Raw genomic sequence first — 26,292 nt, forward strand, 5'->3', positions numbered from 1 at the left:
TCCTTCCAGCCTAGACTAGTCGCGTCGGGCACCCGGGGCACTCCCCCGCAGGAACATAACCACAAGGATCAAGAGGAACCGGGGCAGGCTAGGGGATTGGGGGGCCGGGTACCCCGCATTGTCTCTCCATCCCCAAAAGGATTAAGAATGAGGTGACATTTCCGTCCTCCACGTCCCGCCTGGGTCCCTCTCTTCCCCCCTTCCCTTCATCGCTCGACCATGTTTCCGTGTGTCCAGCTCCATCAGCAGGATCAGGGGAGTCTGCCGTCAAATTGCTGCTGCACTAGCACCACTCTCGACGGCAAATGAACTTGGACACGGACGACGTCAACTCCGGTGTCGGCATCGGCACCGGCAGCAGCGGCAACGGCAATGCCAGCGCCAATGCAAATGTGAATGGGCTCCATCATGGCGTTCGCCGCCATTCCCACTCACACCACAACGGCCACAACCACAGTCACAGCAACGGGAGCCATGCAAGCGGCAATGGAAACGCGACAAACGGCAACGGAACCGGGAACACCCATAGCCACAACAATCACGGCAGTAACCAGCAGCAACTGGCATCTCCTCCGCTGACACATCCGTCAAACACAACCCCTTTGACCGAGAGTGGGAGACGGCGTCGGCACCGTGACAAGGAGCGGGTCCGAGTCACCCGTGCCTGCGACAGGTGCAAGAAGCGCAAGATCCGCTGCACAGGCATACAGCCGTGTGAATTATGCATCCGCACCGAGTCCCACTGCACTTACAACGCATCCTATGCACGGGGTCGTCAGCCGCCTGTGGCCACTCGGGAGGATGTTGCCCGAATGGACCTCGACGGCCTTGACGTCTCTGTGTCGGATCCCATCACTGCTGCCGCAGATACTGCCGGCGAAGACCCGTTGATGGCATCTATCGTCGTTGACGTCTCTGAACCTGTTGATACCGATAACCAAGACGAGACAATCATGAACGGCTCCAGCCTAGCCATCAGCAACGCCGGTCCGGGGACCGCCGAACCTCCATCCCGGGCGTCCCCTGAGCCCACCCAGACAGACCTGCAAGGCCACTATGTTGGCCCTTCCTCTGGTGTATCTTTCTTGCTGAGGGTTCAGAAGCGACTTCACCAAGCCGTTTCATTTTCACAAGCATCCTCTATTTTTACGTTTGGAGATGCGCCATTGCCGGACTTTGACCCCAGCGGCGCCTTCTGCGTCTTGCTGTCAAAGGATGAAGCCACAACTCTCCTGAAGAGATACTTTGACTTTGCCGTGCCCACTCACCGCTTTCTTCATCGCCCCACCGTGGAAGGTTGGCTGGAAGAGTTCTACGACACTATGGGCGCCATGAAGAGCCAGGAGGATGCCCCAGCACGTAGGGCCCTTCTATTTATGGTCTTTGCTCAAGCGCAAGAATACATGGGTACCACGCACTCGCCTGCAAACGCAGATGCCAGGTGAGTCCGGATAACACCCGTGACATAGGTTCTCGTTGCCCTTTTCGACTAACACACGAGACAGTGCTCGTTACTTCTTGGCTGCAGACCACCAGCTTTCTAAGGAGAGAGGTGCCGTGCGCCTGACCAGCGTACAGGCTCGCTTATGCCAGTGTTTTTGGCTTTTGTCACAGTCTCGCATCAATCACTGCTGGAGCTTGTTCGGGACGGCTGGCCACCTTGCCCTCGCCATTGGTCTGAACCGTAACCGGCATGCAGACCCGGCAGGGGGTTACAACTACATTGAGCTTGAGTGCCGCCGCCGTACATTTTGGTGTGCATACAGTCTCGATAACTATCTTAGTGCTGCACTCGGTCGTCCTCGAACCTTCCATGATGAAGACATTGACCAGGATCTGCCTTCGTGCTCGGAGGATGGTGATCTTCACGCAGACCATATCACGCCCCGCATGGGTCGTGGCCAATCTCTGATGCTTGCTCCGGTAGCCCATGTTAAGTAAGTTGACCGGTTATGTTGTCAAATAGATGCTGACTCCGCGACAAGGCTCTCACGAATAGTGAGCATGATATTGCGAGATCTCTACTCAATACGCCCTTCATCCTTCTCAAACCGATGTGCCTTGGCGGCCAAGTATACACAAAATCTGAAGCAGTGGAGAGCCGAAATGTCACAATTTCTAGATGACGGCATCAACATGGCTTTGCTCATACCAATATTTCAAAGACAGCGGAATGTTTTGAGTTTGGCATACTGGCATGCCATGATTCTAACACACCGCCCGTTCCTATTAAGTAATTTTGCCCGTTTGCAGCGCAATGGCAAGAGCCGTCGTCGTAGTATACCTCACAAGGATCAAGTCGAGGAAAACGTGCATGCTTGTTTGGACGCCGCAATGCATGTTGTGGACACCGTCAACGACCTCATTCAAGCGGGGCAGCTTTTCCGTGCATTTTGGGTAAGAATGATGCCTGAAATATACAGTTCTTAGACTAATTTTGAGTTTCAGTTCACTTCCTACTTCGCCTTTTCCGCGGTCGTCGTGCTTTACGTCTACACGATCCAGCAGAGGACAGCCCCAGCAGAGACATGGCAAACCTACTTCAACGCGGCATCACGCTGTCAAACACAGCTAGCTTCCCTGGCCATCAACGAGTCAACTCTAGCGGCGCGGTATTGTTTGGTTCTCGAGGAGTTGCGAACCGAGGCCCTGAGACAGACAGAGCGAATCCACCACCCGTCTGTCGCCCACCACGACGGCGGCTCGCTTTCCCGTGTCCCAGCCGTCCCCGGGAATGAAGATATTCAAGGGCAGCACGAGCAAAATCATTTAGCCGGCCTCAATTTTGCAGATGTAGGCCACGGTGACGAGTTTGTGGGTTTCGACGCAAGCCCTAGTAGCTCTCTGGCCGACATGACAAGTTGGGGCCAGTTTGATTCCATGGTAAGCTTTTCTACTAAGCTTTTTGCGTTGAGTATATGGGATGCTTACATACTGTTGTTAGGTTACCTCGGGATTTGGGGGGCTCGAAGCCCTGCTCAATGACGACTCTCTACGATTTTAATGATCACCATCGCAAAACGGTTGGAAGTTGCGGGCTCCTGGTGCATTCTTTTGGTGTCAACTCATGTTTTGATTCTTTTTAAGCGGAGGTAAATGTGGCACGGCGCAGAGGAAGTTTTATATTCTTCTTGGAATTTGTATGTCTACGATGAATTCGCTCAATCAAATCATTTTTGACAATATCGTTATTGGTGCATTATATTCGCTCTTTTGACAGCTGCAAATAACTCGTGACTGTGCGCACGAGCACTCCTCGTTAGGACGAAGTCGCTGCCTCGAGACCCTCCAAAATGGCCAAGACACCCTCGGCACCAGGGTCTGGCACTTTACCCCAAGCAGATTCCTCCACGTACACGGCTCTGCCCAGAGATGCCTTCATGCCCTTAGTCGCCTCAACTCCCTTTCTGGCAGCCTCCACCGCATCCTTGACATTTCCTGAGCTCTCCAGAGTTCTGACAAACGGCTCCAGAGCATCGATGAGAGTCCTATCACCTTGCCTGGCCGGAGTCGCTTGCTGAAGCTTCTCCAAGGCTCCAGTAGCCACCTGGGTCCATGCCTTCAGGTCCAAGACACCAGTGCTGGCCTTGCGCAACTCGGACGCCAACGCCGCGAAGAAGATGCTGTAGATGGCGCCGGAGGTTCCATCCATGTTGTCTTCTATGACATTTGTGAGATCTATCGCCGTGCGAACGGCGTCATCGCTGACGGAGGAAGACTCCGCGTACTTCAAGACGGCCTTGGCGCCTCTCGCCAGGGTGACACCACAGTCGCCATCGCCGACCTGAGTGTCGTGCGCTGTGATCTGCGGCTCGGCGTCGTTTATCCTCTTAGCCGCCTCAGACACAACCTTCTTGAAGACGTCTACGCTGACTACACATACCAATAATGAGTAAATGAGGTATTCAGGTTAAATCAAAGGGAGACTCACGTTGGACACCGCTGTTGCCTGCGTTGTCAGAAGCGTGTCCTGAGTCGCCGCTCTCAACAAGACGCTGCTTAACGTCTCCGCTGGTCTCGTCGTGAGGCGAGTAAGCCCAACCCACAGCATCGGTGCTGGCATCAACATATTTCAATAACTCAGGGGTAGCTTTAAGAAGAGTAATGCTGAAACCGGGGCCGTTTAGACTTGTCATGTAAGTGCCGGAAATAACACGAGCCAGCTTGAGTCCTCGCGTACCTATTCCGTGTTAGTGTTCGCTCTATTCGCTCAAAGTATCGACAGAGAAGGGACTCACCCAAGGCATTAACCACCTTGGCAGTAATACCACCAAACTCGAGCGGCGAGACGCCACCGAGGTTGTTCACCAAGAGGACAACGTCCTTTGCGTCAGAAAAGTCGACGTATCCTCTGTCCGAGTCATTGACATCAAGGAGCTGGGTAAGCATGGCGTCGATGAGCTTGGCAAGCTCCGGGCGAGGCTTCAGCACTTGACAGCCCGGCTCGTTGTGAATGCCCATACCCAGCTCGACCTGATTTTCGGAGGAAGTCGCAGCAGCCTCACGGCCAGGAATGTGTACATGCTCCAACGACGCACCGACCGTCACCAGGTTGTCGGCAACAGTCTTGCCCAGCTTCAGCACATCGGCCAGCGAGGCGCCAGTCTCCTTGTATGCGCCAAGGATCTTATGAACTAGGACGGTGCCCGCCAATCCGCGGCGGCCAACCTTGCCACTCTTCTTGCGGCCGACGGAGACATCATCGCCAACGACGAGGACCTCTACGGGCACGCCGAGACTGGCTTTGGCCTTCTCAGCCGCGAGATGGAAGTGGAACACATCGCCGGTATAGTTCTTGATAATAAGAAGCACACCCGCGGGGGATGCTACACGGCTGATTCCGGAAAGAATCTGCGCAACGCTGGGAGAGGCGAAGATGGAGCCCGAGACAGCGGCCGTGAGCATGCCATCTCCGACGTAGCCGGCGTGAGCAGGTTCATGACCCGCACCGCCGCCAGAGAGGAGAGAGACCTTCTGGGCGTCGTTCTTTGTGAGCCAGATAGCTGTAAACAGTTTTAGTATGTGATCTGCCTCGACGCTACCGGGCTTGAGGGAACAACGCACTCTTCTTGGACTTGTCCAGGGTCAAACCCGAATGGGTCAGGACTAAGCTCTCGAGGGCATCGAGAACGAGGTCCTCGGCTTCGTCGTAAAAGTGATTCGACATCTTGGAACAATATCAAGTCAAAAAGGTCTTTCAAGTACGATGTGTGTTGTTCCGTCAGTGTACAAATGCTGCCTCGGAGCTCTCTCATAATAAACATTCAACATCACCATTACCCCGCCACAGGCAACCCTAATCGTTCCATCCCCCGCATGTGCCCGCATGGCTTCCCCCCCAACCTCCGCAATCCTATTCGGAAATAATCGTAAGTCCCATCCCGATGAGCTCGGAGGTCGAGAGGTCGCCCCACCGGCACAGCTCACCGAAATGTGGTCCGTGCGTCCCGGCCCGTCCTGTTGCTTTTCCGCGTCCCTCTCCCGGTGTGCTTTTCCGTCGGTTGGCTCGGCAGGCAACTCGTGACTTTACCGCTTGGAGGCTGCAATCGTCATCGCCACACTGAGGGGACTGGAAGAAAGGCGAGGGAGGGCGGACGGAACTGTTGGAGTAACAATCGAGCATGGATATGGGTAGGGGGGACGGGACGGTGGTCTGGATTGGATGGATGAATAAGGATATTAGGCTTTCGACTTCTCCAAACAATCTCCAAGTCACTGCACGTTGTGAATGACCTGGTTGAGTACTTAGATTGCAGATGTGAAGAATCACCCTACGTTCCTAATTTCCAGCTCATCTCACTTCGACTCTCACCGACTCTCCATTCTCTTTCGCATACACACGCCTGCCTTTTCAATATGGCAATTCACACGGAAGGCGTGGCGCCGAGGTCCATCCTCACGTCAGAGAAGCCGACCGTCGAGATCGTCGAGACCGTCAAACCAATTGAGCTCAGGACAGTCACGGACCTCCTTCTCAGGCGTGTGGAAGAGGCCCCAGACGTCGATGTCTTGGCTTACCCAGCGACGGCGCGCGGCAGAGATGACTATGTCAACTACACAGCCAAAGACCTCGATCGCCTCGCCGATGAGGCGGCGCGCAAGTATGCGCAGGCTGGACTTCTCCCAGAGGTAAGTGCGGTCACTCAAGAACTCGCGGATCTAGACTCTGTCTGAGTCAATTTTCCATGAGACGACAACCACTAACAATTCTCAGAACCCTGCTTCAAGCCAAGCAGAGGTCGTCGGCCTCCTGGCAAACTCTGACATCAACTACGTCGTCTCCATGTTTGCCCTCTCAAGAATGGGTTTCGCGGTTCTGTACCTGTCAACTCGTCTGTCACCAGAGGCCTACGTCAACCTTCTCAAGAAGACAGACTGCAACAGAATCGTTGTAGCAGAGCGGTACAGCGACATGGCCGCACAAATCAACGCGCAGTCGCCCGTCTCCACGTTCAAGATTCTCGACAAGGCCGATTACGATGTTCCCACGCCCTCGGGCGACCGCTTCCCCATCTTCACGCACCCCAACGCCTCTCAGCGAATCAGCTTCATTGTGCACTCATCCGGGTCCACGGGCCTGCCCAAGCCCATCTTCCAAACGCATGCGGCCTGCATCTCCAACTACTCGAGTGGCATTCCCTACCGTGCCTTCTTGACCCTACCATTGTTCCATAACCACGGCATCTCAACGCTTTTCCGCGCAATTTACGCTGGTAATAGAATTGCCATCTACAATGCCAACTTGCCCCTTTCTGGTACCACTTTGGTCAAGGCTATGGAGGCGACAGAGCCCGGCAGCTTGCACTGCGTACCTTATGCACTGAAGCTGCTTGCAGAGACTGAAGGCGGAATTGAGGCGTTGCAGAGGCTCAAGCTTGTGCTATACGGCGGCAGCAGTTGCCCAGACGACTTGGGTGATCGCCTCGTGGCAGCAGGCGTTTACCTTGTTGGTCACTACGGAGCGTAAGTTGACTCTACCTTGTACAACAAAGATCACGACGACTGACTTGCACACAGAACTGAGATGGGTCAGCTCATGACTTCGTTCCGCGAACCCTCGGACAAGTACTGGAACTACATGCGGCCGTTGCCCTCTGCCAAGCCGTGGCTGCGTATGATCCCCATCGCGGACGGGGTGTACGAGTGTGTGGTTCTTGACGGACTTCCCTCAAAGGTCATGTCCAACTCGGATGATCCGGAACCCAACTCGTACCGCACTCGTGACACCTTCGTCCCTCACCCCACCATCCCCGATGCCTGGAGATATCTCGGCCGCCTCGATGATCGTGTCACTCTGGTGAACGGTGAGAAGGTTCTCCCGATCCCTTACGAGAACCACATTCGCGAACACGAGCTGGTGCAAGAAGTCGTCGTTTTCGGCGTCGGCAAGTCTATCCCTGGCTTGATCATCATCCCCAGCGAAAACGCAAAGGACCTCTCAAAGGAGGAGATCTTGAAGACCCTGAGTCCCGTCATCGAGGAGGCCAACGCGAGAGCCGAAGCCTTCGGCCGCGTTTCCCCGGAGATGATCGATTTGGTCGACATCGGAACGGAGTACCCTCGCACTGACAAGGGCACCGTCATCCGCGCCGCCTTTTACAAGCAGTTCGACGACCTCATCGAAGACATCTACAGGCGTTTTGAGGCGCCCAAGGACGACGCCGCGGGCGGTGAGCTCGTGACGCTCGACCTTCCACAACTGGAGGATTACCTCCTCGACCTCTTCCGCTCGAAATTGGGCTTCACCAAGGTCGAGAAGGATGTCGACTTCTTTGAAGCAGGCGTTGACAGTCTGCAAGCCAGCACTGCTCGAGGACATATCCAACGCAGCGTCGACCTCGGTGGCAAGACCCTTGGGCAGAATGTTGTCTTTGAGTACCCCAACATTCTGTCGTTGTCGAAGCACGTCTACGCCCTCCGTACGGGCGAGTCGGTGGATGCCGAAGATGAGCTGGAGCTCATGAAGAAGCTCATTGCCAAATACTCTGATTTTAGCGAGAGGAAGCCCGGAACCATCACCCCGCAGGGCGAGACTATCGTACTTACCGGTGCAACCGGTTCCCTCGGCGCACATCTCCTCGCCCAGGTCGTCCGCCAGCCATATGTCAAGGCGGTATACTGCCTCGCCCGCGCCTCGTCCCCCGAAGAGGCGGAATCTCGCGTTCTCGCCTCCCTCACCTCAAAGAACCTTACCATCTCCGATAGCGACAAGGTCAAGGTCAGATACCTCCCCACGAACCTGGGCCTCCCGGACCTCGGCCTGGCCGAGGATGCTGCCGCTGAGCTCCGCAAGTCCTTGACCGCTGTCATCCATTCCGCCTGGGCCGTGAACTTCAACATCGGCGTCGCAAGCTTTGAGGCACAACACATCCGTGGCGTCCACAACCTCCTTAACTTCTGCCTGAGCACCGAGACGGTCAACCCAGCGCGGCTGTACTTCTGCTCTTCCATCTCCGCCGCTGCCGGCACGCCGATCCCTGCGTCTATCAAGGAGACATACGTCGAGGACATGGCCCACGCACAGAACATGGGTTACGCGCGCTCCAAGGTCGTGACGGAGCACGTCGTCAAAGCGGCGGCTACCAAGACGGGCATGGTGGCCAGGGTGTTGAGACTGGGGCAGATTGTCGGTGATTCCGAGGGTGGTGTCTGGAACCAGACCGAAGCTATCCCGTTGATGATCCGCAGCGCCAAGGTCATCAAGGCGTTGCCCGCGCTGGACGAGGTAAGTTCCGCTGGTATGAACTATCCAAGAGCCCTTGTGCTAACAAATGATTGCAGACACCCTCGTGGATGCCCGCCGACAAAATGGCCCTTGCCGTTCTCGAGCTCGCCAGCCTCACCGGCTCACGCTGCGCATCATGCGGCGCACCCCCGGCATCGCCCGACGACGGGGACCTGGATCTCGTCTACCAGGTGCAGAACCCTCACCTGTTCCATTGGACGTTCGACTTCCTCCGCGCCCTTCGCGCCGCAGGCCTCGAGTTCCAGATCGTCTCGCAGCGCGAGTGGGTGCGACGGCTACGCGAGTCGGACCCCGACCCTGAGAAGAACCCGACCTACAAGCTCTTGGGCTTCTTCGAGGACAAATATGACAATGACAAGCCCGGTCGTCAGGGCTTGGTGTTCGAGACGAAGAGGACGGGCGAGAGGAGCCCGGCTATTGGTGACGGATGGGATGTTGTCGGCAGCGGGCTCGTCGAGAAGATGGTCCGGTGGATGGAGACGCAGTGGTAGACTGTGGGATATACCATTTGTGACTCATCAGTGGCGTTTGGCATTTTGCAATATGGGTATTTCGAGTGTGTTTTCATATTAGTTGGATATCATGATCACGAACAAATTGTTTTATCTTGATAGTAAATCGCCCATATGGCGCAGACTAAACCAATCTTTCTTCAGACTTTGACTTTGAGACCACCGAACGCAAGGCCCAAGATTGGCGATAGCATCATACGTTTTGAATTAAGCATTTGGTGGAACGGTCTCGGGATAGCGAGTCCATGGCTGAAAGACTCCTTTGAGGAGATCGTCAGGAACGGTGTGGCTGAGAGGGAGCGGCCGTATACTGCATCCTTCAGCATGGGGGCTGCAGTGAGACATATTTTCGTGGTTTCCCGTAAAGCCACCGCCTCCAAACCAAACGTAAGGAGCCACGGTAATCTTGAGCCTGTTGGTAACTAATGTTACGCTACGCGAACCATTTTGAGGCGCCTGCAGGCTTCCGGACGTCCGGAAAGGCAACAAGACATCGAAGGCTCACTCTTTTCCTCGACTCGGCTTGTTTTCAAATCGAACTGGAAAATTGTATCCCATTCATGATATACTCCATATCCTGCAACATTCGTACTGTGGTAGCACGAGCTGTTCAAAACCATGCATCTCCCAACCTTTGGGCTCCTGAGCCTGGCCATTGCGACGGCGAAGGCATTCACGCCTCTCAACATCACAGCCCTGTCGAGCCGCGACGGCTACTCGGTCATCGAATGCTGGCAACTCACTTCCGTCCCAGTCGAAGCGCGCTCAGCCCTCAATTACGCGGTCGGTGGCGACGTGACACGCGCTCAGTGGTCAATCATCCAACCCAGAACGAGGGTGGGAGAGGCCTGGGCGCCAGCAGTGCAGTGAGTCCTTCAAGTTTTTTCTTGGGAGGAGATGTCTTGTTGCACGGGGTAGCTGGCCGAGCTTTCCTCCACACTTGGACCTCGAAATTGGACACCGCTACAACGGCGGGTTTCCACGCTCGACGTTGACGTCAAGCTGTGAATTGACAAGACTGATTACCGAGCAGGCTGACCGTCATCTTGAACGGGCTGATCCGCATTACGTCGCCAGCGCCCAGGAACGCGTCACAAGCGACGCCGTCGCCGGGCGCATCGCAGGTGCCGGGCCAGACAGTAGCGTACATCCAGCCCGGGACGGTGTCATCGTCGATGGTCATCGCGGCGGACCTGAAGAACGTGAGCGTGCACGCGGGTCATTTCACCGAGTTTCCCGGCGACGAGCCGACGGTGCTGATACAGGTGCCATTTGCGGGGGACACGGCGCCGGAGCACACTGTTTTGGGAGAGGGGCCCTGTGAGAGGGCGACATGGGTGTTTTGATGGTCACTTCAGGGGAGAGACAGGTGATCATGATAATGGCGATGTTCAGCTGTCAACCAGATATTCCTTGGTTCCTCGGGCCAAGGGGAGGGGGCAGTGTTGCTACTACTGTGGTACACACCATGTAATAGCGCAAAAGTCGGAGGATCGCGTTGGGCGACGATGGAACTGGGTGTATCCTTGGGACTTGGAGAAGGGTGGCGAAACGTAATGGTCTAAAGCATAAATCTTGCGCCGAGTGCGGGATGGGCTTGTACCCCATAAGGCGAGTAGGTTACGGCTTTTGGTGTTTGGTCCGCCTGGTTAAGTTCATAGACCGCGTTGAAGGGTGCATGAACGAAGGCAAAAACCATCCGGAGTTGTGTCTGGACGACGGACCAAGTTCTCGTGTGTGACAATTAGTGCCCGTGGAACTATACAGCGCACGGGGGAGCGTTGACACATTGAGCGCAATAATCAGACAAAACGCGGTTCATTTCTCGTCCCTTCGTCGGCGATGGTCGGCCACATCATGGACAAGTGCTCACAAGGGAGACACCCTCGATGAGACGTGATGGCGGGGCAGGTGATTCAATATGGCTTCCTCCTCGGTGTGAATACCACAACTCGGCTGAGACACTGCAGCGGCCGAGGCCCTTTCGCGTTGCCCTCTTGGCTGCAGTGTGCCGGAAACCGACAGCCAAGCCGTGAATCTGTGCGACAATCAGTCACAGGCACAGTCACAGTCACTGAACATTCCTTCCTTTTCTGTGCGTCAAGAGGGACATGAAGTGCAGACGAACAATCAAATGCCAGGCCCAGAACCTCGGGATGTGACACCCTCCCTTCCCTGCCTTCTAAGCAGTAACACCCACCGCTTGGACAGCAGCCAAAAGGAAGCAAAAGAGATCTCGGCAATTCCCATGCCTAAAAACCACCCCCCGAAATGCTTACCATGTACCCCTCCCCCGACTGTCCAGTGCGCGCTCTCTGTTCATTTGGACGGGCACTACTCCGCAGGGGATAGGGTGCTGACAGCGATCATCCCGGGAGAGGCACGACATTCCCAAAGAGGCATGCGGACCCGATTCAAAGGGTGGGAGGGAAGATCTCATCGGCGGCGGGCGGGATGGGGGTCAGCCAGGGCACCACGTTCAGCTGCTTCGGCTTGGGGAATGTGGAAAAAGAAATTGGAGGTCGATCAACGCTCATGATTGGAGGCTGTGACGTCTAGTGTACCGGCGATACGCTGCCTGGGAGTGGTGCTTGGGCACCGATAGCTGTCGGCCATGCCAAAAAATAGTACGCGGCAGTAGCAAAGCCAGTCGGGGATAGGGCACATGTCTTGAAAGACAGCAGGTCCAGGCAGCCGGCGCTGGGTAGTTGGCCAGTCCGGTCCAATCAATGTGACCTCGTGGGCTCGTGGATCATTCCCGGCTAAGGGGTGGCTGCGTGAAGGACGGGAAGCGTGGACGATCGTAGGTGGCTGAGGTCCCGCGTTCGCGAACCGATGGGATGGAGGGTCGGATGAGGAGCAAAAGAGGAAGCAGGCTTTTGGATGACCAAGAATGCTTGATGGTGGGTGAGATGATAAGGTTGGTGGTGGCATGGATATAGCCTCATCCTAAGCAGGCGAAGCACCGCGTTGGTTTACGGAGTGCCGGACGTCTTTTCTGTCAACGCAGCTTTGGTCTTTGACTTCCTCCACATAGTAGGAGATCTGCCACTGCATCCCGGTTGCCATTAACATTTCACGATCCTGAAATATATGACCATTCATCCATCCATACCTTCGTCCCTCTGTCCACCGATAGATGGATGGATACGTAAGAGGCGAATCATAACCCGTGGGGTCGGGTATGTACGATGACTGTTCTGGGTCGGGTCGCAGCAGGCGTCCCATTCGTGGACGCTGTAGGCGATGATTGGGTTGGTGTGGTGGGTGATTCAGGGACGAGTTGACGGCGTCCAATCCGTGGCTGATAGACTCTGTAGTGGTGTGGTGGCAGGAGTCTAAGATATGAATATGAAGGAGTCTGACATGTGAATGGGGAGAGGTGAACGAGGCGCGTGAGTCCTGCAACGGAAATAGCACAGCATCCAATGGGCTGAGCTGAGCCTTTGGTAACGTGGGTGACCGTCCTCTCATCTGTTGGAGACACTCGAGACAAGACATCTGTGTTAGCATCACACCAGCTGCCGCTGCGCTTTCCCGGGTGACTATGTGACATCAATTTCCCGTTCGGTGTCCAGCATTTGGCCATTTTGGCTTGTGATGCACCCTTCTCGCAATACTTCCTGGCCGTGTCGTGAAGTTTTAAGGCTGCAGGCCTCCTCTCCCATTGCCTTTTACAGAGAGACGCATAATTACCGAATGTATGACAACTCATTGCCATTCGTTCGTTGGCTGCACATCACCCAAGCCCCATGCCATCACGTATCACTGCGAACATTCTTCCGAAGTCAGCCCTTGCCCTCTTTGCCAAAGCTGCCGCAATTTTTATCTTATTTTTTATTGTTAATGCCCGTCACCAGACGCTGTGCAGGAAAACCCCAGGAAACAGGGAAAGAAGCCCAATGCTTGACTCGAGTGTCACACACACACACCCGTTTCCCCATTTCAATCTCCATACTCGCCCAGCCATCTAGCGACATCGGCGGTTGCGCGGGAGAATCCAGTGAGGGGCCGTAGTGGACTTACAGGGGAAGGCCTGCAGGGCGTCTCGCCTTGACTTTTCCATCGTCTTGGCTGTCAACTGCGAATCCGTCCAATCCACACACGCTAGATCCTGGGAACAGAGAGAGAGTCACTCGCTGTCGAGGCTGCCGCCGATAAGGGCTCTGATTGCCAGAGAGTGGACCGAAACGCCAGAAGAAACCAGCGAGACAGTCACAATACAAGCAAAACAGCATCAGTCGCGCCAACGAAGAGAGAACAGGCTTGATTGAATAACTGCCTGAGACATAAGCCGAGTTCACGCCGGCCGAGAGTCTCAATTGACGTTAGGAAGATATCAAGCAAGGCTCGTCATCCCGTCTCCGCCCGCCCACCGACGAGCCAAAGCTAGAGACGTAGTTATTGCCCCTACTCGCCGCAAGTTGGAGCGTCGGGCTGCACTCCGTCGTTTAAACCCCAACTCGTCTCTTCGATAGTGACGGCTAGCTCTCATCCATCTCCACGACCGTCGAGTCGAACAACGCATCAGAGGTGTGGAGAGAGATCAACACACGCCGGGCCAACCTCGTTTCGAGGCTTTTCCGGTTCGCCTATCACGCACCCATCTTATTGCAACCAGGCGTTCTCATTGTCGCTCCCCTAGCTCCTTCGCAACGCCCGACTCTGACCGTCTCCTTCACCACGCTCATTCGGTGTCACCGTTACCCAGACTTCAAGGCTTTTGCTCGCCCAGGACTAAAAAGTCTGGACCGTCGAGTGCATACCGCAACAACAAACAGCATCAACTTGCGCAATACAGCAACGGCCCAGTACTCAAACCAGCATTCATCCGCGATCCACCGTCGCGCATGCACTACTATTACTCACTGCCACCCACTCACGCTTAACCATACACGCAGCGTGCATACGCACAAGCCGCCCCTGTAGTGCGGCCGACTAGTACTTGTGCGGATAAAGGCCGAGTACGTACCTGGACCACACATAGACACACACACACACACACTTTCTCGCTCGCCAGAGGAACGTTAGCTGCATGGAAGGGCCGCATTGCAGCTTCGCAACGCACTTGAGACGACTCATCGACGAATCCCAACTGCCCTCCGCCAGCTGCGGCGAAAAAACATCTGCACCTGCTGTGGATAACATCAGAGTGCTCCATTATCCGTGTTTCTTCCTCCCCGTCATCTCCACCGCGTTGCATCGACTGGCAACACACGCCACGGTCTAGAACTCGTAAGAGTTGCGCCGGTTCCAAGAGTCCAAGTTATTGTCCAGACAAGCGCTTTTCGCTGAGCATCCCGCTAGCGTGTAGGAACGCCCGGCACTACATCATCGTCTCAACTTTCCGAAACTCTGCAACACGAGAGGGACTTATCGCCGTTTTGCCTTTCTATCCTCGCCTCGTTTACCTTGCAGGCTTGGGCCCTCGGCGACTTTTTGCCATTCTTCAAGGTCTCGACTTGATTGAGAGTTGTTCGGCGCAAGGGCTGTAAAGTCGACCTTCTTTGTGTCAGTCCGCCCCGATATATCACCGCCATTTCCCGCCCTATCGCAGCCCAGTCGGCCTACGCAATTCTCTTCCTTTGTGTGGTTTGAGACATACATACATATTGGGGCCATTGAGGACCTGGGCTTGACATCGGCGGCTTGTCGTCTCATCAGCAACACTCACCTGGCAACCTGCAGGCCGTCTCCTTCGTCCCGCAGCAGCACGTTGAACCCCCTCTCGTCTGATCTTCCAACCGTTGTCCAGCTGCTCGCTGGCTTGCATTGCTCCCTCACCAATTCCTCACCCACTCTTTGTCCATTGACCCTGGTACCTCGCCCTAGGCCCCGGTCCAACCCAGCCATCTGTCGGAATTGGATCCTCGCCCCTCCCGCTCCGCTGCCAACACATCTGATTTACATTGACATTGTCAGTGTCGCAGTTGCATCCCGCATAAATCAACCTCCAAACCAGTCCCTTAACCCGCTGCACCAACAAAACCCAATCGGCCGGGGAACAACCTCGCGGGCCATCCTGGCAGGCATAGCAACAGCCACATCATCAACCCACGTATAACCAGCGATCAACCAAGACCATTCATCCACCAAGCTCTTCACAAGGCGGTGTCTGTACCTACATATTTCCATCCCGCCCCCTCAACTTCTCAGGGTCTCTAATCACCCCACGCCGCACCTTGTCGGAAAAAGAAAAAAACATCAAAGGGCTTGTGCAACCACCGCCAGCGCCCCCCCTCATCCCCCCATTCCTCAGCAAGACATCCCAGGTCCCAGCTGCAGCACCACGAGACCCCATCGGCGCCTCACCGCAACATCTGACCCAATCACAACCACCCAGCCCGCCCACGACGATAACTCCCCCTGCCACCCACGACCGGGGGCTATCGAGGCCTGCGATCAACACACAAAAGCACAAGAACAGATTCAGCAGGAGGCCCAGTTCTCTGGATTTCATCGTCCGCTGGCCCTGTAAGAACCTGCATCTCCCGCGTCAAAACAACAACACTCCCCTTACCACATGCGAAAAACGGCAGGGGTACGGTGACGAACCGCAAACCAGCGAGTCCACTCCGACACTTTTGTCGTCAGATCAACACGGCTTAGAAACGGGGACCCTCACCGGAAGGGTCAAGGTTTTTTTGACCGCAACTTCTGATACCACTCCGTTCATCTCGCCCTCATCTCCGCCTTTTCTCGTCATCTCGCCAACACCATTTATTTAATACCCATTCCCCCCCTGGGAGGCCTACCACAAGCGAAATTCTGCCAGACGTTGTTACCTTCGCAGCTCGCAGCTTGGTTGCTTAAAGCTCGCTCGTCGGCATCGCGTACTCGTTTACAGTCTACAAAATAGCCACCTCCGCTACCGCTCCTCGCCGCCGCTTGCGTGCTCGATTAAGTGAGGGGGGAAATCCTCCGATGGATTCACAGCGAGGATTCAATTTCTATTGTTCTGAGTTCTACAGTTTCCACGTACCCTTTAGTCATACCCGTTGGATGAAGCAAGCATCATCTTCACCTCGGTGTCCATCCGCTTCTTGCTAGAGTTTATGAGAGACCACACTGGCCAACCCGATTCCGCATACGCACACTTCACACACACATTTACACGCACACATACATATCCCGCAATCATGTCTCGCCTTTCACCCTTCCCGTCCGACATGACGTTCCGCACTGAGTCCCGTGCAAGCGTCGCCGCCTCCGACACAACGTATTACACCTGCGCATACCAAAGCTTCCACGATGTCGAGCTCTACGCCCCAAGCTCCCCGCCGTACAAGACCCCAGTGCCCGGACCGGCCCCGGTCCGAGCCCCGGCGCCACCCTCCGCACACAACCGCTTCTCTCAATACAAAGAGAAGGAACGAGAAACGGAACCGGAGACGACTGAGATGCGCCGCCAGGACTCTGGCTACGAGTCCCTCCCGCCGCGGTCCTCATTCTCCAACACCCGCCGCACCTCAACGGCATCATCTTCCCAGTCCTCCTCACAGCCGCACCCTCGTCCACGCGGCCGTCCAACTATCCGCCGGGCGCCAAAGTCCAGCCCGCACCCGACAGCTGCCCGTACCAGCGGCAGCAGTCTCTACCGCTCACAACGCCAGCACGCGCAGTCGGCAAATTCGCAACAGCCTGCGACGTACTTTCACTTCCCCGCACACCCGACGGATGTCGAGCTCGCTGCACGTCGCCCGCGCGAGGAGCTTGAGCTCGAGCAGCGAGAGCTCCTCCAGCAAGGCCAGGAGTACAACGATGTGACGCCCCTGCCGCCGCAGGCTACGCATTATTGGACCAGCGACCGGACACGACGGTTAGAGTACGCTGCCATTGACGCCGCGAGTCGGGGTGTCAAGGGTTGGGTGAAGAGGAATCTTGTTCCGGACTGTTTTGTGCCCAAGGAAAAGCATGTTGCGTTCGACGACGACACTGGGAGCGTGCGACGGTACAGGCTTGAGCTCGACGAGGAGATGCCCGGCGAGAAGGGCGGGTGCCGAGGTCGCAAGAGGGGCTGGTTCGGCTGGACACGCTCCAAGACGGTGTGAAACCCAGATGGCGATGCAGGTGCGAGCATTGCATCTTTTTTTGGAGAGGACCTTTTATTTGCTTTAATGCCGGTGTTGTTGCTCTTTTCGGATCATGGATGGGGGTGGATTCTGCATCAAATTGGCACGGCATTCACACAAGCGGCTGGGCAGGCTGCATTTGGCGTTCTATACCCAGCATCTGGTAACGTTGGATTCTGTTTTTTTTACTGCTTAATCTTGTTTTTAATGTTTGTTGTTGAGGTTTCTCGAGCTTGGAGATGAGAAACGAAGGCATGAGTTGGTTGATCGAGCATCAGAATGGCATAGCGACACATAGATGATAGACGACGAGATGAGACTTGAGGAGAGGCCTTCGCAGAAGCGTATCTTTGAGGACTACGGAACTCGCACACAGACTGAGGTAGTTGATAGCTTCCAAACAGACTGAAATACTTTTCACACATTCATAGTGGTGCCCGCCATTGAACTAAGCCAGGTGAGGGTTCTTCGTCTGATCTCACTAGTGCTACGCGATGCAACGAGTTCCGAGGACTACTGCGAGCACCGGCGCACATGTCAAAATCGAAGCCATGGAGTTTTGGACGGTTGTGAAATAACCGGCGCCCTTCTGAACGAGAGTTGGATGTTGAAGAGCGGACCGGCCCGGATAGGCCGCCTTTCCGGTCGAAGAAGCGGTGAAGGGCCATACCGGGCGGACCTACAAGAGTCGGACAAGCTACGCGGCGAGTCAGTACCTTAAGGGGTGTCATTACTGTAGGAGGTAGAAGGCCATTGAAATTGCACGTCTCGACAATGTGGGCCCTTACGATGGTGCTGTGGTGCTCGAGGAGAGCACGGCAAAAGGCCAGCGATGGTGACAACTCTGCTGACGAAAGGGAATTTGAAATTGGCACAAATGGGGCATAACTTGTACGAAACCTATTTCCTACTGGGTTTCTCTGTTTCATGATTGTATTTTCCAGCTGACATATTTCTAACCAGCTTGACCTTCCGGCTTCACCGCTTATTGACCTCAGTTTCCATCACTGCAAAACGGCCGTACATTATGCACGATGATCCATTCATCCCGATTCACATGTTCTCGTCCGATCTCAAACGCCTTACTTCTTGGCCTTGACGCACTCAATCACGGCCAAGTGACGCCACGGGCCTTGACCCCTCGAGACGTTATTGATATCCAGTCCTGCCCGCCCAAGAACGTCTTTCCAGCATTCGAGCGACCGTTGCTTACCGCCAAAAGTAAGCATCATAAAGTCGAGCATCGTCGAAGTATAGTGCGGCGGGTTGCCCATGACATCTTCCTGGATCAGCAGCCGGCTATCATCGGCCATGGCCTCGGCGATGATGCGCAGCATATTCACGCTGATCTCATCGCTGTAGTTATGCAGGCACCGACGAATCCAGTATGTGAGAGCACCTGATCGTAGAGTTAGCAGACTGTCTTCTCTCATGAGGAAGTCTCAGTCGCAAGTGCGAGAAGGAAAGCGGTTTCGTCATACCTTTTACAGGTTGCTCCTTGTGAAAGTCGATGACCTGTTTCTGCACAAGCCTCGTGTCCTCGTCATCCAGCTTCTTGACAGCCTCAACCACCTCCGATCGGTCCTGTAGCACGCATCTCTCCAGCGGCAAGGCGGGGTTCTCACGGTGAATCGCTTTGATTGCTTGCCCTCGGCCGGCACCGACGTCAACGAGCAATGGCCGGTCGGACGTTGAATTCGCTTCGGCGTATTTCACCACCCAACCAAAGTCGTAGATGCCCGAGATTGGCATCTTCTCCTCGATTGGCCCCATCGCGCGCAGGAACCTCTGCATACGTGGCGGGTCGTTCTGGAGCATCTCGTACCAGCCGTACTCTGGCACACCATATGCATATGTGCCCGGTACGTTGTTCAACGTCTGCGGCTCCTTGCGGCCGTACTTTTCAAAGTAGGCCGGCATGTGCACATATGGCACCAAGCCGTTTTCCCAGCTGCCAAATGTTAGTTTGGATGGGCTGTAGAGTGGGCGAAATAGGAGATGGGGGGGTACGCACGCCATGCCAACAATCTGACCTGCTGGGTGACCTTCGACGTAGACGAGTGAGCGCTTGGTGTGCGCGACCGAATCGTCGCCGACTTGGTTCAATATACCCATCGAAGTGAGTACACCGCCAATCCGCCCTTTCCATCGTCAGCGATAAAATCAAATTGGCGGATAAAAGAACGAAATCGACTCACTTATCAGAGACTCTTCGGCATCAACCTTGCCAGCCAGCTCGCCATACGAGATGCTGCCTTCGAGCGGTATCTGGTCGTAAACTTTCCACTCCCAAAACAGCCGGTTTGCACCAAGCTGCGCAACCTGCGCCGTTGCGTCGAACCACTCATCAGCGGGATCCTTGACGGCAGTGATGAGCTTATTCGCAGCATCAATGATGCGCCGACGTTGGGCCTTGTCCAGGTCCCCTCCGGATGGTCCGGGCCCGGTCACGAAGCTCTGGAGGGCCGCGTTAACCTCCTCCGCCGCAGCGGTGGCCTCCGCCCGGACCTGACCGCCGATATCGCTGGCCATTCAGACGGGCCTTCCTGTTGATTGAGTGTTTTTTTGAATGCTGACTGGTGGGAATGGCACAGCACGGCCGGATTGTTACACGGAAACTCGTTTATGTTGCGGTGGTTTGCAGCAAGTTTGCAGATCAAACGACCTGGTTGCATGCGCAATTATGACCTCGACGCACAGGACCGGATCAAGCGGGACAAGCTCGCGCAGAAGGAACGGAAGGTGGGATAAGATGAACGGTATGTGTCTACGCCAAAACAGGGGCGCAAAGCCGGAATTTGAGAACGAGAGTGGGGAGAGGAGACGAAGGAACGATAAAGGAACCATTGCCACGCTTCTGACGAGGCCACAAAGTCCCCCCCAGGTTACCCGATGCGTCGGTGCCACCACGGTAACTAGATGCGGTAGCTTGGTGTGCCATCCCATGTGTCGGCCACAACGTGCCGTGCACGTCTGAAGGATCGGAGGAGACAAGGCCGGCTAACCAATGACATGGAACTAGCTAATATCGAGCTTATTGGCCAGAATGAGTGTCGGTATATGGCGGGGGCAAAAATGCGATTGCGCGGACAAGCGCAAGCTGAAAAGTGGCAGCCAAACATGACTGGCAATCAGAGACATCACGGAGCGCCACCGCGTGACGGCCGAGTGTCTTTCACAGCAACCGGCGATTCGGCTATTCTCCTCTTGGCCAGGCTCGCCTTCATCAGTTAGACGGAAGAGGAATTCACCGCGAACTAGCAATTCTAGACTGCAGCGCCGGTCACCGACCAAAGTCAGCTAGGGCCGTCAAATATGAAGCGTGATAGGCTGTTGGCCGAAGGATGGCGCAGGGGATCAAGTCGATGCTTGACGTGCCACTTTCGCTCGCACACTTTCCCTTTCACTCAAACTGCCTATGTATTGCTGACAGGACCACGCCAATTTCAAATCCCGCCGCTGTGGCCCCAACGGCTCTTGGTTGTTTCGTTGTTCGATTTTCTCCAATTTGCCAACGAACCGATTTCGCGCATCTCTCGCTGACTCGCCCGATACCTGCCCCAGACTCCCTCCGGGTTGCCCATCTATGTACTATCTTATTGCTTAATGGGGATCTTTTACATACAAGAACATCCATGAATTTGCATTCCCCTGGTCTCCGATCTCCAACTGCAGGGCACCAAGATCTGGTCCGGCACATCCTGGCCCGACGCACAAACCCTCACCTGACGACTGCGACGACGAAGAGCCGACTGCTCTTCTCAATCAGAGGGACAGCGCTCATTTGAGGATCCTTTTGGAATTTGCAACGGTCTTTGGGCTTGAACTCGGCCAGCGTACTACAGCGATGGCAGAAAACACAGCAAAGGAAGGCGAGCAGCTCAAGACGTCACCGTCACCCCCGCCCCCACAACACTCGCAGCCGCAGCCGCAGCCGCAGTCCGGACAACAGACACCGCCACCAGTCGAGGCCGAAAATACAGTAGAGGCGGACACAGACGACGGCGCGTCGTCGCAGGCGGAGGACACGTGGGATGAGGGCTTCGATGGCAGCAGCGCGGGCAACCGGTCGGCGTCGACGTCGCTGTCGGGCAGCGTGCGCGACTACGTCTTCGAGAACACGCGGCGTTATCACAAGTATATGGAGGGACGGTACCTGCTCCCCAACGATGAGCCTGAGCAGGAGCGCGAGGATATGAAGCATGCCATGTGCGTCAACGTCATGGATGGCAAGCTGCATAGCGCGCCAATTGAAAATCCCCAGAAGGTCATCGATATCGGCACGGGAACGGGCATTTGGGCTATCGATAGTAAGTCGTTTCCATCAACCCAGCCCTCTTCCCCTTCCTTTCCTCGCTGCTTGCATCTGCCGCTTCGATGGCACGTAGTCGGGTGGCTAAGCAAATTGTTTCCCCACTTCCCCGTCGACTTGCTTCCCCAGGAATGAGGAAGCCAAGACTTTAGCTGGGCTTGACTGACATGCACCAAAAGTGGGTGACGAATTCCCCGAAGCCGAGGTCATTGGCATCGATCTCAGCCCAATCCAGCCGACCTGGGTACCACCAAACGTGCGCTTCATCGTCGACGACGCCGAGGCGGAATGGGTCTGGCCCGCCAATACCGTCGACTTTGTGCACGCGCGGCACATGTGCATGGCAATAAAGAATTGGCCGCGCCTTTTGTCCCAAGCCTACGAATCCCTGAAACCGGGAGGCTGGGTCGAGCTGCAGGAATTGAGGTTCTATCTGCAGTGCGACGACGGGAGCATGCCGGGGCCCGAAGAGTACGGGTACGGCCGCTTTGTCGACCTATGTATGGCCGGCTTCCGCAGCTTCGGCATTGACCCCCTGGCGATAGAGCGAAACTCGGAGTTGCTCCGCGGATGTGGGTTCGAGAATGTCGTGGAGAAGGTATGGAAGGTCCCTATCGGGACGTGGCCGCGGGACCCAAAGCTCAAGACTATCGGACTGTATAACCGGAGTATGCTTGTCGACGCGCTGCAGGCCGTCAGTATGGCACCGTTGACGAGGGGACTGAAGTGGAGTGCTTCCGAAGTCGAGATATTTTTGATTGATGTAAGAAAGAGTCTGATGAATACGTCGATACACTCGTATCTGACGTTTCATGTCGTCTATGGGCAAAAACCACAAGGAAGTTAAAAGTCGCCAAATATATTTCATTAGATGCTCCCTGTATATGAAAAAGGCTTCCCACGGATTCAGAGTTGGTCGTGCTGTACATGTATGGAGTTAGTCGATAATTGATTGGGCTATTATTTTATGTTCGCTTCTCAATTCTCAGAACTGCAAGTAAATTTTTACCCGAACCCAGACTATGTAGACCGACCAAAAGACTGCGAATAGAATGTAACCCTTATAAGGCATGGTGTGCTTATTCAAATGCACAAAGGAGAACGTTTAGCATTCTCACATCATAATCATGTGTTTGTCTGTCTCAATATCAAAACTTGCATCTACGAGGACGGGCCGGTGATCCGAGATAGATAGCTCACTATCAGACTAACTTTACTAGGTCATTTCCATGGCTCATGCGAAGTTGTGAAAACTTCTTATCTTTGTAAAATATGTTTAGCTCACATAATTCTTGGAACAACTATTTCACTGGTGTTATGATTACACTTTGCTAGCTGCGACCAATATCCCAGTCAGTACAACCCGGTATATTGAGGCTTTTGAAACACTCTGGTCTCGATGAAGCTCTATTTACCTATTGTTACAATATGGGTAAAAATCACCCCATGACTATGCTATTATCACGGCTGATCCTAATATGGACCCAGGGAGGGTAGAGATTATTGACAGTATCGACTAAATGTTGCGAAATGACTGGCTACATGCACAACAGAGAATCGTGAAGCTGGACAAAGAGGGAGGGTTGAAGGTTGGACAAATGGGCTTCATTGGTGCTGGCCACGGTGTGGCCTAGGGAATATTGTGGATTATGATCCAGACGGCAAGGTCAACGTAGCGGGAATGAACAAGGACGTATCCAAGAAACACAATCGTTGCAATGAGATGGCAGCTTCCTTTTTGAGCCTAGCTATCAATTGATAAATTGATATACAGAAATATGCATTTACTGTGACTGGGTACTTATTGCACTGAACATACTGTCTTCCTCGGCATAGCTTTCTGGCCAGAAACTGTGATCAAGCCAAGGGAACTTGGTAAGGATGACTACCTGCATCATAGATGAAGGGACATAGATTGTCACATCGGCATCTCGTTCGTCAAACATCAACAAGGTAGTAAAGCTTATTTATTAATGACATTGCCCAAATTTCTGCAGGACCGAAATACTGTTCATCCGCCAAGAAGGATAGTCCGAACGGGAGATCTTGGCAGGTTGACGGGTCTCCGCGTTGATTTGTCCAAACTTTGTGCTTCTTCGGCCACGTTTGTGATGCGGACACAATGTACAGCACAATGTCCATGCCGAATAATTCTCCGTTGCCTGCTAAGCTTGCTGCTCGTTCTAAACTTCTCCACATACACAGTGCAAAGTTTGCTCGCGTAGGAATGCCAAGAAGTTCTAATCACGCTTGACGATACCGGTACCATACCAAGTTTTTTCGTATTCTTTCATTTCGCAGGGCTGGTCAGAGATGAAACACTCGTTTGGCAGCCAAGGTGACGGATCTCAAATTGATGTCCAAAGTAGATTACAAACCTCTCAAGATTCAAAAGTTAATAGATCCACTCGGTTCGTGCTAAGGACTGAAAGGGAAAGACTACCTGAAGGCAAGGCACGGCACTGCGCCTTTTTTACTTTGCCAATTACCGCCGAAATTCTTTTTGCTCGGATTTCCTTGGCTCCACTCCCGTTGCTCAGGATCTCTATCAAATGCTCCAGAAGGCTGCAATGAACACTTCCGATAATAGACAAGGATTCACCAATCTGGGCAAACTTTGGTCTCGGGAATCTGATCTACACTATCGCACTGACATGAAAGGTCCTGATCCCACCTTGTGTGCAGCTCACATCGATGGTTTGCCCCTTTATGGATCCGGGCCACGAAGTAATAATCCACATTCCCATCAATATTGGGGGCTGGTATCCAGTTGGATCGTGGCTTCTCAGAAGTCAAAGCGCAGGGGACAACCGACAGGGACAGGGTTATACACGTGTTGGCAGCGATTTACGATGTGCCCTATTCTGGACTGTTTTTCCAAATGGAGTTGCTTTCATAACCGCATCGCCACTCACTACGTAACAACCCTGACCCATCATTGTTGTCAAGTTTTTCCATGGAAATCGCGCAGGCTGGTCTGGAGCATGGTTGCATTGGTCATGGATATCGTACAGGATTATAAATATGTATTAGTGTGTAAAAACTGTTGGAGAACGAACAAAGGTGGAGCTCAGCGTCCCGGCCCACCCGTCCTCAAACCAGGAGACATCTCAATGTCTACTTGGTAGCTATACTGTGCGTGTATACCTCCCTTCTGATCGCTAGGCAGAAGGTCCCCTTTATCCGAATCGCCATCTTGGAGACGCTCCCAGGTCTCGTCGTTTCTGCCGTGCACCGTCGACAAGCTGAAGCCAACATCGGTTGGGTTTCGGAAACGATCACGGCTCCTCGGCTCAAGTGGCTTGCTTCCGATGGTGAAGAGCCCTGTTTTGGTCCCACTTCCACTGGGGTTCGTGCTTTCTGTCGTGCCGCGACTTCGGGCAATTAAACGGCGCAGGGAGGGTACCGAGGAGGCTATGCAGCCGATTCCCGTCTCGATGTTGGAGCAGAGTACGGTATGGGCAACCCAGACTAAACCCGATGTGAGCTTCATGGCGCAATGCATTTTTTGGAGTCTATGGGTTAACTCACATTGAAGGTCTTGCTGTGCCTTGAAACGGTTGACATAAGGGATGCGGACCATAGTGATGATGGATGCTCTGAGGAATGTTAGCCGTCGTTCAAACCACACAGTCGAACTGGTTGAAACTTACACAGAAGCAAACGACAACAGACCAAAGACCTGCAGCTTGGTTTGTGTTTTCATCTGTGTTCCCCATAAAATAATAGCTGGTACTACAACCAAAGCCAAGTCCGTCACGATAGCTGAACTTGTTGCGACATGGCCGAGTGCCACAAGCACGTCGACAGATGCGCACTTTCCTTCGCCGCTAAGGACCATCGTAGGCGTCCACATGGCTTCAACCGGATGGCAGTAAAGCAGAGTACCAACGAAAGTGATCAAGAACGACGCCCACGTGACGCCTAGCAAGACCCAGACCGTGATGCGCAGGCCTTTGTCTGTTGTGATGATGCGTTGAATAGTAAGGCAGACGGAAGACTTAACAAGAGCGAGAGCGACGACGTAGACCAGAATCCAGACTGTGTAAATCTTGAGGGACTCAGAAAACATCCACATGTTCAACTTCTCCTGGAGCGTGCCCAATCCTACGAAACAGCCGTATATCGCCAATCCCACGACCGCCACGTACACAATCTATCAATCAAGGTTAGTAGACTCTTCTTCAGCACGTCCACATGTCCACACGTCCACACAAGCCAGAATAGGTTCATCGTACCGTTCCTGCCAGCATAAGACCATCGTCAAGACCGAACGTATGCTCAACGATACGTATACGTGTGCGCAACCCGACACATATCACCGATATGACGAGGAATATGGATGATATGATGATGATGGCCAACGGCAAGTGTTCCGGCTCCAGGATTCGCAAATCGGGGTCGACGGTGGTTGACATGTTTGCGGCACGTGTTTATCGATCCCAAATGAGCACACCATCACGCTACGAACTAGCTCAACGAGGCGTTGGCAGACTTATAAACCGCCAGCATCGTGTTGGGGCCAAGGAGCGGCAGATCTCATATGCAGGGGAACTGGAGCCCGGTTGCAAGCGGCACGGCTGTGGCTTGGTTGTGAGAAAGACCAGAACCGGGATAAATTCCATGGATGCAACCCCAGATATTAGCTCG

The 26,292-nt window shown here is 54.3% G+C and overlaps 8 protein-coding genes across 8 annotated transcripts; 5 read left to right on the plus strand and 3 right to left on the minus strand.

Moving 5' to 3' along the window:
* Window positions 1-305: 305 nt before the first annotated feature.
* EsH8_X_000504 (Zn(II)2Cys6 transcription factor) lies at window positions 306-3,004 on the plus strand (the record flags this gene model as incomplete). Its single annotated transcript, XM_083274592.1, has 5 exons — window positions 306-1,441; window positions 1,506-1,937; window positions 1,986-2,397; window positions 2,449-2,883; window positions 2,945-3,004. The coding sequence occupies 5 exons, from the start codon at window positions 306-308 to the stop codon at window positions 3,002-3,004; spliced, it is 2,475 nt and encodes an 824-aa protein (XP_083119984.1).
* A 255-nt stretch (window positions 3,005-3,259) lies between these two features.
* EsH8_X_000505 (uncharacterized protein) lies at window positions 3,260-5,167 on the minus strand (the record flags this gene model as incomplete). Its single annotated transcript, XM_083274593.1, has 4 exons — window positions 3,260-3,873; window positions 3,932-4,180; window positions 4,239-5,003; window positions 5,065-5,167. The coding sequence occupies 4 exons, from the start codon at window positions 5,165-5,167 to the stop codon at window positions 3,260-3,262; spliced, it is 1,731 nt and encodes a 576-aa protein (XP_083119985.1).
* A 689-nt stretch (window positions 5,168-5,856) lies between these two features.
* EsH8_X_000506 (uncharacterized protein) lies at window positions 5,857-9,237 on the plus strand (the record flags this gene model as incomplete). The annotated part of the gene is made up of 4 exons (XM_083274594.1): window positions 5,857-6,129; window positions 6,215-6,963; window positions 7,018-8,725; window positions 8,782-9,237. 4 exons carry the CDS (start codon window positions 5,857-5,859, stop codon window positions 9,235-9,237), a joined length of 3,186 nt encoding a protein of 1,061 aa, XP_083119986.1.
* A 639-nt stretch (window positions 9,238-9,876) lies between these two features.
* Window positions 9,877-10,604, plus strand: EsH8_X_000507 (uncharacterized protein; the record flags this gene model as incomplete). The annotated part of the gene is made up of 2 exons (XM_083274595.1): window positions 9,877-10,124; window positions 10,292-10,604. The coding sequence occupies 2 exons, from the start codon at window positions 9,877-9,879 to the stop codon at window positions 10,602-10,604; spliced, it is 561 nt and encodes a 186-aa protein (XP_083119987.1).
* A 5,793-nt stretch (window positions 10,605-16,397) lies between these two features.
* Window positions 16,398-17,309, plus strand: EsH8_X_000508 (uncharacterized protein; the record flags this gene model as incomplete). The annotated part of the gene is made up of 1 exon (XM_083274596.1): window positions 16,398-17,309. One exon carries the CDS (start codon window positions 16,398-16,400, stop codon window positions 17,307-17,309), a length of 912 nt encoding a protein of 303 aa, XP_083119988.1.
* A 1,103-nt stretch (window positions 17,310-18,412) lies between these two features.
* On the minus strand, window positions 18,413-19,862 carry EsH8_X_000509 (uncharacterized protein; the record flags this gene model as incomplete). The annotated part of the gene is made up of 4 exons (XM_083274597.1): window positions 18,413-18,729; window positions 18,812-19,281; window positions 19,345-19,471; window positions 19,529-19,862. The coding sequence occupies 4 exons, from the start codon at window positions 19,860-19,862 to the stop codon at window positions 18,413-18,415; spliced, it is 1,248 nt and encodes a 415-aa protein (XP_083119989.1).
* A 1,315-nt stretch (window positions 19,863-21,177) lies between these two features.
* Window positions 21,178-22,489, plus strand: EsH8_X_000510 (class I SAM-dependent methyltransferase; the record flags this gene model as incomplete). Its single annotated transcript, XM_083274598.1, has 2 exons — window positions 21,178-21,640; window positions 21,822-22,489. 2 exons carry the CDS (start codon window positions 21,178-21,180, stop codon window positions 22,487-22,489), a joined length of 1,131 nt encoding a protein of 376 aa, XP_083119990.1.
* A 2,223-nt stretch (window positions 22,490-24,712) lies between these two features.
* Window positions 24,713-26,060, minus strand: EsH8_X_000511 (uncharacterized protein; the record flags this gene model as incomplete). Its single annotated transcript, XM_083274599.1, has 4 exons — window positions 24,713-25,113; window positions 25,174-25,241; window positions 25,296-25,798; window positions 25,881-26,060. The coding sequence occupies 4 exons, from the start codon at window positions 26,058-26,060 to the stop codon at window positions 24,713-24,715; spliced, it is 1,152 nt and encodes a 383-aa protein (XP_083119991.1).
* Window positions 26,061-26,292: the final 232 nt, after the last annotated feature.

This window comes from Colletotrichum jinshuiense, chromosome 10 (genome assembly GCF_051148585.1).
Source record: "Colletotrichum jinshuiense chromosome 10, complete sequence".
Lineage (NCBI taxonomy): Eukaryota > Fungi > Ascomycota > Sordariomycetes > Glomerellales > Glomerellaceae > Colletotrichum > Colletotrichum jinshuiense.